The sequence below is a fragment of the Sphaeramia orbicularis genome, chromosome 3 (assembly GCF_902148855.1).
Source record: "Sphaeramia orbicularis chromosome 3, fSphaOr1.1, whole genome shotgun sequence".
NCBI lineage: Eukaryota > Metazoa > Chordata > Actinopteri > Kurtiformes > Apogonidae > Sphaeramia > Sphaeramia orbicularis.
Window position 1 is genome coordinate 51467621 of NC_043959.1, and position 16082 is coordinate 51483702.

General features: G+C 39.7%; 1 protein-coding gene across 1 annotated transcript in view; it reads right to left on the minus strand.

The window, feature by feature from the left end:
* The window catches only part of igdcc3 (immunoglobulin superfamily, DCC subclass, member 3), a 67978-nt gene that overhangs the window by 21331 nt on the left and 30565 nt on the right, over positions 1–16082 (minus strand). Inside the window, exons 3-7 of the mRNA XM_030160852.1 lie at positions 10316–10460; positions 10092–10222; positions 9716–9853; positions 7425–7583; positions 2215–2380 (exon numbers count right to left, since the gene is read on the minus strand). Coding sequence (XP_030016712.1) covers positions 2215–2380; positions 7425–7583; positions 9716–9853; positions 10092–10222; positions 10316–10460 — 739 coding nt within the window. The remainder of the gene's footprint in view (positions 1–2214; positions 2381–7424; positions 7584–9715; positions 9854–10091; positions 10223–10315; positions 10461–16082) is intronic.

Here is a 16082-nt window from a genome sequence, read left to right on the forward strand (position 1 = left end):
GAGCAAACAAGCCTATAAATAGAGCACCTTAACCAGCTGGCTGCACAGAATTAGCTGGTTCTGCACCTGAACTGAAGGGTAAAAAAAAAAAAAAACAAAAAAGAAAAAAAAAACTGGGGAAAAGCCTGTCAACATTCCTCTTTTTCTTCAAACTATAATGACCCAGGTGTGTTTTTTTTTTTACTTTATGCCAGTTGATGTGTCACTAGTTTGAGTAATTGTGGCTAAAATCCTAGCTGTAATTTATCAGGTAGCAGCAAATTTATTTTTTTTAAAGGTGGACTAAGGAAAATTTGCTCATCTGTGTGCTTTTGTTGATGCTCTCTATAGCAGTATCTAAAATTCCATACAAGCAAGTTAATTATGCCCTACAGTACATTTTTATTATGTCCAAAATCATAGTATGTGAATTGCATATTACACTATTACAGTATGCAAACTCTGGACACGTCTCCAACATAAATATTCCATTATGCAAAGGAGTTGTGATGAAAACGGACAAGGACAGTTGGCGAACAGAGCCTGGTAGCTGGAAGTCTGTAGTATTACACAGATGCCGGTACAGATTGTAATATTATCCAGATGCTGGTACAGCCCGGAGAACTACAAAGAGTCATCAGAGGTGAGCCTTGCCGGTAATCAAGGTTATTTGCCCCAAACTAGTGAGGAAGTATCAGGAAATAAAATGTATTCACACCTTGAGTAGTGTGCCTGGAAGTGACATTGTACTGTTTATTTTCTAAAATATATTGGATATTAGCGTAGACACTGTGTTTGTAATACATAGTATGGGATTTCAGACGGACACTATTACTAAGCTAATGTCTCTTGCTTACATACATGATATGAGCCAAGATACAGTGATTTCTATTTTAAGGATTTGGGTTGGTTTTCCATGAACATCCTAGTGAACACAGTGCACAACGCTAGATATGACACTAGAAATTAAGGAAGCACAAGCCAGACTTTAACACAAACTTCACATAAGCGCACAAGCAGAACCTTTACTTGGACGCTAAGCATCTTCATCATCATCATCATTCATCTCTGATTCATGCCCTATTCTTCCAGCATATATTTGGTACAGTTTTTTTACACAGCTCTACTGACAGATGGATGAATAAATAGACAGACAGGAGTGATCACATATATCATATCGCTCTATTCACTCTGAACTAGTATAACCTGGGTACCTCATGCGATTTAGAGATTAACCCCTTACATCTGTGTTAAGTGCATTGGTGTATTGTTTGGTTATGATGCCAAGGCTCACTACTAATAGGCTACCACTAACAGATAAGTGAGTCTGTTGACTGATGGAAAAACTTACTGTGTTGCTATGCATTTTGTTCATCTGATCACCTTTTGAGATTTCACTATTATGTAGGGTTTTCTCCATGTAGTATCAAAACATCAGTCTAAATTAAAAGAAAATTAGCAAAATAAATACACAGAAAAAATGAAAAATGTTGCTTGAATGTCGCAAGATTTGCACAAGGTGAAAATTATTAGAGGACCTCTGTGTTTCCTGAAATACGCTTGGTGCAGTAGGATATTTAGTTTATTACTTTATATTATTTATTATTATGAACACGGCAGATTTGCCTGTGATTAAGATAACAAAAGATCTCTACAATTATTACAAATCACCAGAGGTTCCCAGGTAACACTCATTTAATGGTAATAGGGCTTCCGACAATTAAACACCCATAAAAGACAAAGCAAAAGGGACAGAACATAGAGAGACAAGCATAAAAAAATGTAGTGTAATTAAAAGCTTGTCTGAATAAAAAGTCTTCCAGGCTACATGTTACAGATTATAGAACAAAATGCTTCCTACTAATGAGTCTAAATCCTGTTTTGCATGTGTGAAAAGTGTTAAATTCTGTATCTATGTTTACATGTACTGTGGTTCATGAGATGCAGGCGCTGTAAAAGCCTCAACAACCATGATGATGTTGGGAGCATTGCTTGGAAAATGCTTTAACAGAGAAACAGACACTTAAAGACTCTACAAGGTCTACAAATGTAGAGAGACAGTGTATAGAAAAAGTACTTTTGCAGTTCAATACACACTACTACTGATCTGCTATTTCCTGGTGTTTTTCTTTCTTCAGCATTCCTATAAATCTTTGTGTTCCTGCATGTGTGTAAATCAATGAAGAAACAGAAGCACACAAGTTTCTCTCTCTCTCTCTCTTTTTTTTTTTTTACCTGTTGTTGTTCCTGAGTTTGACATGTCCACCCGGCTCCAGAATCTGCCCGTTCTTCAGCCATGTGAGCTGGGGCTCCGGCTCGCCCTCCGCTTGGCAGGTGAAGATGGCGGTGGTGCCGACGGGCCGGGCTATGGACTGCGGAGGTTGAACAAAAGTTGCTGGAGCTATGAAGAAAGTCCAAAGACAGAGAGTCAGATAAGCTGGCATTATTCCCATACCTAGAATATAAAATATGAAATGCCTGAGAAAGAAAGCTGGATCCACATGCGTAAAATCTGCGGATCACGTCTCCGAAAAAAAAACAGAACATATGGTCAATTAGTACGATTATAAGAGACATGAGATGAGTGTAATGTAGACAAAGAGAAATTAGACAGTGACGAGAGTAGAAGGGGAATAGGGCTCGGAAAAAGCAGCTTCTTCATTAACAACAATGCATGTGAAGCTAATGTGCATTCAAAACGCAAAACGTTTACATGACAATCAAATGGTGCAGTTTATAATTTCATCACAGCCACAGGCTTGCAGCTGTGGTCAATTAGTGGTAATATCTTATTCATAGGAAATGATTCTCTGAGCAGAGCAGGTACTTTATTGTACAGATACTTCAAATCACAAAGTAATTACAGTTACATGGGCTGAAGTCTAATTCCTGTGTGGGGGGCTTTTATTGGAGCTGACGGACAAAGAGCTACTGTATCATCCTCTTTGTACTCATTATTGTCCCAGAGGTTATTATTGATTTGATAACCTGAATTATTTATGGCCGTATTAACTTAGCTAAAATGTTATGTTAATTACAATATCTCACAATCGTCACTGGAGGGTAGGAAGCTGGCATGCTAAACCTGTCGTACTGAATGCAGTGTAAAAGCTGTTGGCTGCCCTACCATCCTCCTGTACCCATCCTATTGGAGAGCAGCCAGACACACTGGGCAACGCAACTCTCAAATGTAAACTCGCTGCTTTAACACAGATGCAATTAGGAAGAAATAACTCTCCTAGTGAGGGTGTTTAAGTACAGACAAACTTGGATGAGTAGAAATGCTGCCTTTTCCTCTTTTCTCTAATGAATCTCTTTTCATCAGTATATCACTTTCCACCTTAAAATTCAGAGTTCTAAGCAGATATTCTTCCATTGATAGAGTATATCTATAAAAATGCCTCTTAGTAATGTGTTAAAGCTATAAAAAAAAATGCATTAATGTGTGAGAACAGCGGGGCACATTTGTAACATGACAAAAACTAATACTTCATTGTGTTTTCTGAGTAATTAAACTGTACTGCTGTAAGAAGTTGTATGTGATTTTAATGATATTGATGATTTTGCAGGTAAAATGTCACGTTTATATACAGTCCTGTGGAAAAGTCTTAGCTTTCTTGTTTTTACAGGGTTGAAATGAGTATACATATTTATTGCTCATTCTCTTTTCTACAGATACAGCAAAAATATACAGGAAATATGTGCACACAGCCTTAAAAGATGCTCAAAAACTGAACTAAATGGGTTCCAAAGGTTAAAGCCACTATTTTGTTTAACCTCTGACCCCATGACAAAAAGCAGCACCAACAGTTAGAAACATCTGACAAGTGATAAATGAAACCTGGTATAAAACATCAGAAAATTAATGTCATAAATCTCATATTGTCTGAATAAAGGATTAAAGACGTGTTAAGTACAAAGGGTCACACCAAATATGATCACTTTTATAGAAGCTGTTTTTTCCTTGAAAGTTTCAAGTTGAAACCTTTATTTTTCCTGTTGTACATACTTGACATACATTTAGATTGGATCTTAATACAGAGACTGACAAATGCACATAACTTTATTAAACCCACAAACCTAACATTGGCCTTGGACTTTTGCACTGAACTGTATAAGTATGTTTCGTTATCGTTTCTGAATTTAAGATGATATTCAGTTTCAATGGCCTTGATGGTTTTATTGGAAATCTGTAGTTCACAGGAGAGAATCTGGGTTCAAAGTTAAGGACATAATAATTACCAGTGTTTAACATCCTTTGTGTTAATTCTGTTATTTTACATTACATATCCATTGTTACGGGCTTCACTTTTAAGAAGAAAAAAATATCGATCATGATTAATCACAGCCAACATTTGATTAATTGGTTAATTTGTTTTATTGATCAACAGTCCAACTTAATTCACATTAGATGTTAGTATTAAAAGCAACAGGATACTTTAAGTGGAACAGACTCAAAGTAGAGTACGGTGTTGCAATGAAGAACGTTGTTATCCGGTGTAATGGCAGCAGCACTGCAATGGCATGTTGGTTTTAGTCTTTAAATAAGATTTGTTGACAATAACAAAAACACTGATGCTCGTCCTTGGATATACTGTAGCATCCAAGTCAAACCGTTTTGGCTTACAATTTCTTTTACATTTGGCTCAAAGATAGGTAGACTTGTTATTTCTTGCTGTTTCCTCCTTGAGTGATCTGTCCTTCATGCTCCCACCCTAATGGACAAAATGTTTTCTGACACTTTTTCAATGTAAGCGTTTCCCTTCTCCCATTGGCAAACCTAAGGGGCCCTGAGGCACTTGAATGAAGCCCACTGACAACGTGTGATGGTCCTTTCATTTATCTCTCGCTGCTGCCTCGCTCATTTTCTTCCTCTCCCTCCCTCTCTGCATGTTCTTTGAGGGCTGTCTTAAAGGTGAAGGTCAGAAGGACCTCGGGAAGATATTGATTTGCACCTGTAAGGGTGTGTGTTAGATTAGCAACACCATCCATCCATCTTGCTCTTGTTTTCCCTTTTGGCTTGAACACCCCGGCTCCTCCTTTAGTCTTTGTTTCTCTTGTCTACTCTTTATAGCCCACAGGAACCAAAATGAACCTAATTGATTTACTGTATCAGTGCATTTGCTTGATGCTTGATGTTTTCATAAGCAGAATTGTCTGTTTTCATTATAAAGGTGCACTTCCTGAATGCAGCACTCATCCAGCTGATAGTCCTTGACTCCTTCTCATTTTCATAGATGTACAGTGGCCCCAGCAGAACCATACAAAGAAACTCCTACTTTTTCTTATTACTGAAATGGAAAATTACAATATATGAACATTACGCTTTTGTTTCCATGAATCAATAGTAAAAACCAGAGACGTTTACACGTAATTAACATCAGTCACACACACCCAACACTCCCCCAACACCCCCCCCCGCTTGTATAGAGCCTTGTCTCAGGCTTGACGGTCAGATAAAATGAAATATTGATTAGGATCAGTACAGCTATGGACTGAAGTAAAGTGTGGTCCATCTAATCAATATGTGAGAGAAGCAGACGTTGTTGGTTTCCTTCAGGGTGACAATTAATACACAAGGCCACCCACGCCCAGCCTCTCGCCACTGAGTCAAAGCCAACTGTTTTCTAGAAACTATCAAATGATACCAAGGAATAAAGTCCAATCAGTGTCCAAGAACAAAATACCATTTGTTTGTATTTGGAGCAAATTAATTATAACTTGTGTATAATAATTACTTTGACAGAAATATTATCTATAAATATATAGATAATATATTAGATATATAAATATATCTAATATTAACATGTCTATATTAAATATATTATTGGAAATGGGAATTCCCAGCAGCAGAAATTTTGCTGTCTCTTGGTGAGTGCTGAACCTTAAATGTCACCTTTACCTCCATCCACCGACTATACTCATGCTTTAAAACAACCCTGGTGGACCGTATCATTTTATGTTGTAGCGATCTAGCTCATTTTATTGCCGAATCTGTGAGAAACTGCATTCGCTTGGTCACCATTCCCACAATGTACTTCACAGCAAAATTTCCAAAAAGGCCCAAGTGACATTTCAGTTTGTTCTGTAAACAAACGGATGGGGTTTATGATGGAGTGCAGTTCAAAGTTGTTCACCGTGAAAGAAGTGATTCAGGTGTGTAAGCATGGAAAGACTAATGGATTAGTGATAATTAGGCTATCACTGGGGTTTTACAAATCTGAAAAAAAATTGTAATGAAAGTCGTACACTGCTTTAGAGCTGCGTATGACGTTTGTCACCAATATTTCATCAAATCTGTAAAACCCCAGTGATAGCCTAATTGTTACTAATCCATTAGTCTTTCTATGCTTAGACACCTGAATCACCTCCTTCATGGTGACCAACTTCGAAGTGCACTCCACCACAAACACTCCATTTGTTTACATACCAAACTGAACCCTAAACGAAACTGTCACTCTGTTTTTTTTGGAATTCCACACAGCCGCAGTAGTAAGAAACAATGAAGCTGTTTCCGTGTTTGTTGCCACTATGGCCATACTGCGGCTGCATGGAATTCTGAAAAAAAAACAAAAACAAACAAGTGACGGTTTCGTTTAGCTTTTGGTTTTGTATGGAAACAAATGGAGTGTTTATGGTGGAGTACACTTCGAAGTTGGTCACCATGAGGGAAATGATTCAGGTGTGTACTCACAAAAAAGTAACAGATTCGTGATACTTAAACTATCACTCTGGTTTTACAGATCTGATGAAAAATTGATGACGAACATCATACGCAGCTTTAAGGGTTAAGCTCATAATGTAGATTTTAAAAAATGTTGATGAATTTCCTCACAAAAATTTCTAAAGTGGGTGTAATTGTATCACATGACTGTGATCTGAGATTCTAACCTCAATAAAATGGAATGCACAACCAGGAAAACTGTACAAGGTAGATTTTTCTGCACTATTGTTGGATGCATAAAGACACACATTGCCGTACAAACACTGCTTAACCTTCTTTCTCTCAGGATCTTAAGCTAGCAGTACATCAAAATACGAATAAATTAGGTCAGAATCATCCAAACCTAAGTCTGGCAGATTTGCACCACCCACAACTTCAGAATTTAAGGAATTAAATCACCACCCACATGAAGCACATATGTGTCACCCTCGCAGCACTGATATGGATATCAACTCTGCCAGAGTCTGTGGTTCATTTATAAGATGAGTAAAGTGCACCCAGCCTGGATGTGCATTTAAGGAAAGAGATTGGAGGTGATGGCAGGTGGGAAGCCATGATGTTATCGTTTCCAGGCAGTTCGGGTTCCGGCTCAGAGGTTCAGCCACACAATTACCTTATCGACTCACTATGATCGAACAGTATTTTTGTGCTTCCATTCTTTCTATTCTCCACAAAATCCAAGTCTTTTTCTTACAGCCTGTCGTGTTTATCCAAAACTCACCTTGAACCACTAGACGTCCCTGAGCAGTCCTGCGAACACGGGTCCCTGGTTTATTAGCAGCACACACATACACCCCTGAGTGCTGCACGCCCACATCGGAGATCATCAGGTTTCCTGTGCCGAGTACCTGTATTCCCTCCACACCGATTGGACGGCCATCTACTCGTGAGGAGATAAAAAAAACAGTTGACAGATTGGAAATAAATAATGTAGGACAACAGAGAATATTTAAGTGTGCACATGGACAGTATACAATATGTGTGGCAAATGAATGTGTGAAGCACAAAGCAAACTGGGGATGGATAAATTCACAAGCCAAGAAGTCAAACAAACAAACAAAGCCTTGCAATTGGCTGCTTCTGAACACTTACGCAGGGCATGGCTCATCGATCTCTGGGGATCAGAAACTATAACTGCAACTTCTAATCTTATATCTCACCATACAGTCCCTAACTCCCTTGTCCACCGTCTGGCTGGATGTACATGATAAGCTCACATCTCCTTGTGCTTCCTCACTGTGGTCTCAACCCCAACAATGACTTAGGTCTGCTTTTGATATTAGCTAGGGGGCCAGGGGGCAATTTAATCCCATCTATGACTTCCATCTGCAGCGTGTAAGCCTGTATGGTCCCCTTTTGACGTGTTAAAAGGCCAGGCAGAAAGCAGAAAGATGGGAAGTGTGCTGGACACAAGCAGTGGCTTCAAATCTTCAGTGCTGATGCATTAATGTACTGTAGATTTATTTATCTTGCACCTCTTAAAAATGGGAGGTGTTTGAAGGGAAAAACAGGCCTGTCTACAGCATTGGCTTAACAATAGAACCAATAAATCAGTCATAACCAACATATAGCACACGCAGTAAATCAGCCAAATCTAATGCTGTTAGTCAGCTATGTTTAGTGGTGTTACACAAAACCATTTATCACATTTAACACCTAAAATGTATTTAAAATAATCAAAAGCCATTGTCTGAGGTCCTTGCCTGTATCAGAGCTTTTTCATGGAAGCCAAAAATAAACAAATCATTAAATCCATTACAAGTAATCAAAAAAAAGCTGAGTGACTGTTTAAAACATAACTGCCAGCCAGTGGACTGAAGCCAAGAAAAGAAGTGGGCTCTCCAGTCTTTGTGAGAAATATTACAGATTCATTAGGCAAGATGTAATCTTCAATGACTTATGAAGAGGACAATATTTGTAATTAATCATGACACATTATTGAGATGAAATAAATCACTTCTTCTTGCCTGCAACTATGTGTCATTTTGTGTGTTTTATTGCTATTTATGCATTTTCCATTATCAGTGACACTAAGTCACTGGGCTGAGAAGCAACAGCCCAGTGAGCCCTTTGTCTGAACAAAGTGGTTTTGTTCTTGCCTGTTGCCTCTTTCTACAATATTTCCTCCTCCCTCTCTGGCTCTCTCCATCAGTTTCTCTCTGTCAAGCAGTAATTAACTTAGTGTCAGAAGAGAAAGAGCACAAGCTAGCAGGCTGTGGTGCTGTTCAATGAATAGCAGCAAACAAACTCTGGCATTAAGGAGTGACTGATGTGAAACTATCAGATTCATTATGCAGCTTATCCCGGCCTCCCTGCTGTAATCTAATACATACAAATCCCATTGTGTTAGCATTTCATTCTAGCAACATTGTGTAAGGCAATACGCTCAATCTGATTATGCCCAGCTGCTAGCAGGGAGGGGTAGCAATTTACATTCAGAGCAGCAAATAAGATTGGATAATAGGTAAAGAAAATAGATACCGGATTGAAAAATTGGTCACGACAGACTTTGAGTGATAGTCAAGAAAATAAATGCACAGGAAGGAGGAGAATCTCGTCGTATCTGTCTTCACACCTCATGGCAATTACTCTCCAGAGCTTCGATGGAGGTTCAACTTCATGAGCAGATGAAGCATGAATTTATCAACACAGAGTCAAACATAATGTTTAGCCCTCAGGCCTAATGTTGAATCCCACTGCCTCTTGTATACACATTTGAAGTTCTGCCATATCAAATGTACAATATTTTGAGCACATATATGCATTACACAATGCGGATCAAATTTGTGTTGCTAAGAGCATACAAATGCATGTGGCTACAAAGCGCATATGACCCTGAATGAAAATGAGATTTCACATGCATGAATGCTCACTTTGGCTATACATGGTGATACATACCATCCATTAATCAAACATGTCATATGCACTAAATGAAAAATTCATATGACACATACAAAGCATCTTGGGTTTGAAATTCTTTCGTTGTTTTAACTGATAAGGATTTAATCTCACCTAGTCTGCTCCAAGACACGATGGGCCGAGGGTATCCAGTAGCAACGCACTCCAAGATGGCAGTTTGGTGAACAGTGAGTGTGAGGTTTTCCGGACCGACCAGGATCATAGGCTCTTTGTAAACAGAAGACTGGGAGCCTGGAGAAGGAGAAGAGGGGAGCGTATGACTAGAAAGAGTTTGATGGATGGCGTGCTTTAATTGGCAGGGGAACAATAGGTTTGGAAAATGCTGTTGTAGGTAAACAGCTAAAAAGGCTTTGGCAGTGATGGAGAGAACAAAAGCGCAGTACGGCAGATGCAAGGCTTATTTACACATGCCTTCTTCATGAAAAGTTAATGTGTGCTCATAGCTTTGTATACAGACAAATATAACAACCTGATATAGTAAGGAGTGCCTCAGCGCTATGCTTTACTCCTGCACTGTTGTGGGCCACACAGCAAAACTTTCCGCTGTCCTCCTCACGCACTCCTGTAATCTGCAGAACACCTGTAGGCAGCAGAGTGAATCTACAGGAGGAGAAAAGACACACAAATGAAGGACGGTTAGAGCATGTAAAGAGGTGCTTTATTGTTTCTGGCTGTGCTGTGGGTTGATCCAACCTCTTGTCCTTGGTGTCCACCGGACGGCCATCCTTTTCCCAGCTGATGACAGGCTCTGGCAGACCGTGGATCTGGCACTGGAACCTGGCCACACCGGACTCCTCAGCATGCACCGACTCTGGTTGGACATGGAAGTCTGCCATGGCTGGAACAGGAGAGACGTTATTAGGTCATAAAATCCCAACCCGGTGACCCTGAAGCCTGGCTGCTTACGCAAAAGGACTACGTGATTTTTAAACCTATCTAAACAAAAGAAAATGTAACAAGTTAATTCTTCAATGATGTATTAGTTTTGTCTGTGGGGGTGAAGTAAAACAGCTGCACTTCAGCACAGTGTGACATTCATTAATATGCGCTATAGGAAAGAAAAAATCACGATAAGGGATGATGATTCACAGCATGTGAATACTGACTGGCTAAAATGGGATCAGTTAAGAACTGTTGTATAGAGGGTGTAGAGGACTCAAGCAGGGCTCTGGTAATGGTTCTTGAAACAGAGTGTTATAGTGATCTCTGGAAGAGAGTAAAGGTGCACACTGCTCTCTTAACACAACACTCAGCCAATAAATGAGTTTACACAGGGTACTGGAAATGAGAAGCACAGGTGCAGTTATTGCCTGAAATATAAAATAAAACCACTTTCTGTAGATGAAACTTTTTCCTGACTTGGACACCTTGTGGGTCAGAAGGTTATGTTGCTTTGATAGCGGGTTTAGATCTTTTGGGCAATCCAATTTCCACATAAAATGGAAAGTGAAACTCTATTTATACTTGTGTGGGTTTTTGTGTTTTGGTTAAAGTTAAAAGAACATATGTGCTACAGGGTTTTGCTGTGTTTGAGGTTCTGTGGTTGCGGAGTTGGAAGTGCTAACCAAGAAAATGTATACAGTTTATCTGGAATCATACAATTTCGCATAATTTTAGAATAACATTACAATATTTATTACATTCAGCTTAGATGCAGTGAAAAAATACTTGCTGTGTGTCTGAGTGTAATAATGACAGGAGTGAAACCCTGATTAAACTAGTGCTGCTGCGATTAATCGACTTAATCAACGTAACTGACCATGAAAATTAGTCGATATGTCATTTTACAATTGACCGCCTATTTATTTTTTGTCTCCCCCCTGTCTCAAACGCAGTAGGAATGGGATCTTCCTACGAGCACTGCCAGAGACAAGCCACGGGTATGGCCGTGGCTTCGTGGCACAGGTATGCCACGGTGGCACAGGTATGCCCCTTAAGTCCCCTCTTCCTGGTTCGCTAAAATGGACACGACAAAATAACAAACACTTGATTTTTTTTTTTTTTTCAAATCAGTCGTTTAGATTAGTTGTTTAATCCAAATATTAGTTGAAAGATTTGTTGTTAGAAAATTAGTCATTAGTGGCAGCACTAGATTAAACCCTACAAACAGCTCAAACTGTTGATTCTGCTCATGATGCATTCAGTTGTGTATGATCTGGAGCCATATGCTGCTGAAGAGGACATCTGCACTAACAGAAGTAGTCTCACATAGGAAGACAGATAAAAGTATTTAGTGGATATCATATTGATTATTCAGAAATGGTTTCAAGTTTCAGTTTTAACTGTGCTTAACCAAAAAAACACATCACTGTTTTCTTTTCTTTTGGGGGTACTGTTACCAATGTTAATAACTGTCTAGTACTGTATGACATGAAACCATATTTTCAGAGATTGATATCGTTTCATATTAATATCTCACACCGCTGCAACCCTTATCCTACCATTTAGTATTTAGTGCTTTTGAGAATGCATGTAAAAGCATGAAAACACATATGTTGTCAAAAAGCAAAACTGATATCAGCATCTGTATAAAGCGCCTTACAGAGTTGCACTTCACATATCTACTCCCTCCAGAACAAAGGCGGCATCGAAGGTGGAGACAGCGACAAACTCAATTAGAGGGAGGCCCTCTTCTTCTACAGTTCTCCCACCTCCTTCAACACAAGTGTGCTCATTTAAATGTCAACCATAATTAACTTGGACGAATGAGGACTTATCTGAACACTTAGCATAACAAGAGGGACGGACCTCTTATTATTTCATAACCTCCTGTTCCTCCCAGCTTGCATTAATTCATTAACTACAAGACAGGCAGTACGACTCAGAAAGCTTATTTATGCCCTAAACATACTTGTTTGTCCTTGCATTGTCTTTTGACCCTTCTGCTTTTAATGATCAGCTTGTTTGTCTCGCTCCACTGCTTCATTTTGCCATTCTATTCTCTTTATTTGTTTCTAGACATACTTACTGTTTCCACTTTACATCTTTTCTTTTGACCTGTCAGTGATTATTATGATTTTATCTCACAGAATTTGTTGTAAAGAGTCAATAAAGAGACCCACAGAGATGTCTAAAGTGTCTAGATTTAAATAAAATCGAACACCACAAGACATATTCCATATGGCGTGTCTTGACCAGTGGAGCTGCATCAGTGGTCTAGGACTGTGATTATTTCATTTCAGATCTTAATGAGAAGTGTGGCATTCTCCAACATGACTTGACCTTAGACCTCTGATTGGATATAGGGTGTAGAGCTCCAATGAAAATTTAACCATTCTAATTTACTATTCTTCCAGTGGTGACAGTCCATTCTTTCCATACTATGAGTTTTATGTGAAAAGCAATTGTACATTCAATATTTCCATCAATTTTAATTTAGATAAAAACAGCTAGAAAATCTTTCCTGCTGTTGCTCTATTACTGAGTTCAAAGGCACATATTCTTTCTTCTTAGCTTTTCTACTACAAGGCCATACTTAAACAGCTGTACATCTCACCGGAGCAATTCAGTTTAAGTGCCTATCTCAAGGGCCCAACTGCAATTCTTCCACCTGGGACTCACAATCTTGCCATAAAGTGTTTTAGGCCAACCTCACAGCTTGAATAGTGGGCTTAAATGTTACAAAGTGCATCAGTAATATTTTATAAGAACCACTATACAGTAAAGTAGTACAAATACCGCTTTTTACATATTTTTATACAATAAATTCTTCTGAATTGAAACCCAAAAACCCCCAATAAAACAAAGCATTTTATTCTTTCTAATAAAGTTGTAGACACTGACGGTAAAGTAACAAAAAATTCTACTTTCATTTGACAGAATAACGGCCTCCGAGAACATTTTTATGCATTCCTCTCTTTTGCAGCAGGTCTCAGCAAAAGCCATCAACTATACTTTGCGATACGGAGCCTGAGGCCGGAGGCAGACACTAGCAGAGTGTAGTACTGAACTAAAGCCCTAAAGGCTCTGCCACTTTCTCAGCAGAAAGGTTAGTTAGGAATCCTTTATAGCAAAAACTACAGGACCAGAGGCTCAGAGTGGCTAATGATCATCAAAGCAGTGTGCTGTCTTAGAATGCCGTCTTAAATTAAGACACACACAAGCATGAATGCACACATGCATGCACACGCACACTGCTGTTTGTACAGTCTGTGTGTATCGCAATGAAAGGAACACTGGGGACATAAAGAAAGAAGCAAAATTGCACTTGAATGCTGAAGAACAAAGGACTTAAAAAGAGGACCAGTATCTATAGGAGCTTTCTTATGCATCCCTGCCAAGTAGTCATGGTGTCCATCGACTCAACCCCCCTAACGGGCCCCACCCTTGGCACTCATGCATAAAACATGGATTCTCTAAGAGGCCCACACCCCTGCCACTATCGGCATATGCGCAGAAACAGACACAATTGGAAAAATAACAATGACTAGCATTATGCAGATAAACACATAGAGAAGCAGTGAAACTTGTTAAGCATCAGTACTGAATGTAAGGGAAAACAGCCATTAGTAGTTTGCATTGTGCATGTGCTTTGTGTTGCTGGAGAGGCTGGAGAGTCTGAAGTGATACAGCCCAGCACACACATACAAACACATGCAAAAAGCTGCTTCAACAGAAAGACACAACTATATTGATCCAACATGCTGCTGTAGGAAAAGGCAGCACACATGAGGCAATGAGGCGCTATCACTCATTCCTACAGCGAGCCGCAACAGACCGGTTTCTCTATTGTTTTTCACTCTTCCTTTGGTTAGTGTTGACAGACACTCACACATGATTAAAGACTGTCCACTACCAGCATGACGCTGCTGGCTTAAATGGAGCAGGTCTAATTACTGCAATAAGGCAGAGAATGGTTGGGGTTCATACTAAAAAGAAATCCATACACAAGTGCACAGGGAGGAGATTGCTGCTTGAGCATATGTTTGATGGTTCCTCGGTGACAACCACAAAAGAAGAATGAGCAACACAATAATATAAGGGAAGGTCAGAGACAGGAAATGTGATGCGTGGTGATTTAGACAGGGAGGGAAGCTGTAAATCAGATGCTGTCAAAACTCTGGTCACTTAATAATGGCCAACAAGTGAGTGACACTTTAGTCTTGGTAAGTAAAAAATACTAAGAAAAAATAGGGAAAAAAAAAACAAAAAAAAACAATACAAAGTTCTTGTGATTTCCTGAACTGGAGCCTCCCTAAGATGCACAAAGGTTGAAACATTAATGCAAGCCCACATTTACAACTACTGATTATTGGATTTGAGGGCCGATGACAGTCTAAAAGGCCAGTCAATACTGATGAATTTCCCCATTCTTCAATTCCACACTGCTAGTCATGTACGGCAAAAAAAATCAAGCTCGTGGACTTTCTCGTTTTTCCTTATGAGCAACTCAAACGGGTCTAATGAAGAAATGTAGATTAAATGGCGATTATTTGAATGACCCTTCTCTCAATTATTTTTTGCCTAATGTCTCCAAAGTAATGATCCTTTTCTTTATTGCTTTGTTAAACACACTCCCACACACACATGCAGACTAGAGAATAATTAACAATCAAGATAATCTGTGCGACAACTCTCTCTTCGCAGATGAAATCAGCCAACTGGCGAGATATTTCAGCTTTTTTTTTTTTTTTTCCCTGAATGTGCGATCACATGTGGATGTTTTTCCCTGCGCTGAGGATGATTCATTGATATGACAGAGGTAATGATGCCATCCTACAGCACCATTCAAACCTGCAGCTATTGCGTAAAGCTCCAGTGAACCCCCATGTTATAATGTCATTGCCCTCCCACACCTCTCCCTTTGCCTCCAGCCCCACCCCAACCCCCTTCCCACCACCACCACCACCAACATTTGAAGCATTTGCTCGGCTCCTCATTGCACCCCTGGCCCCACCCCCCATGAGTCCTCTCCAGCTTGTGACATCATTAAGCACATGTTGTTCGAGCTGCAGTGATGATTGCTGTACCCACCCCCACCCCCACCCCAGTAAACCAGTAAAATAGAGATGGGGCCCATAAATAATGGAGATGGTGTACGATGCTATTCCAGCGTGGAGAGCCCACACTTCAACAGCCTTTAAACAGGCATCCCTAAAATAGCAGGCTCTGTGTTAGGGGCCCTAGAGATGTCATTTTAATGCAGATGTGATATTTTATTGGCCTCCTTGCCTCTACAGACCCCACCCCTTCACCTACACCCTACCCCACACCCAAGCGTGGGCACTCCCATGATCAATCAGCTGGTTGGTGGTGCGTGATGCTTATTACCTACGAAGAAATGGCCGCACATGTATGGGCTGTACTTTGTCTTCCCCTGACATACTCATTCCCCTCTTTTAATGTTTTGGCACATCAACGCCTTCCTACGTCAGTACCTCGGATGAGCAACAGCATCAGTTGTACTGCACATCTGGCACTTGGACTCAGATGGCAGATGTACAGATGTAAATGAGAGCAG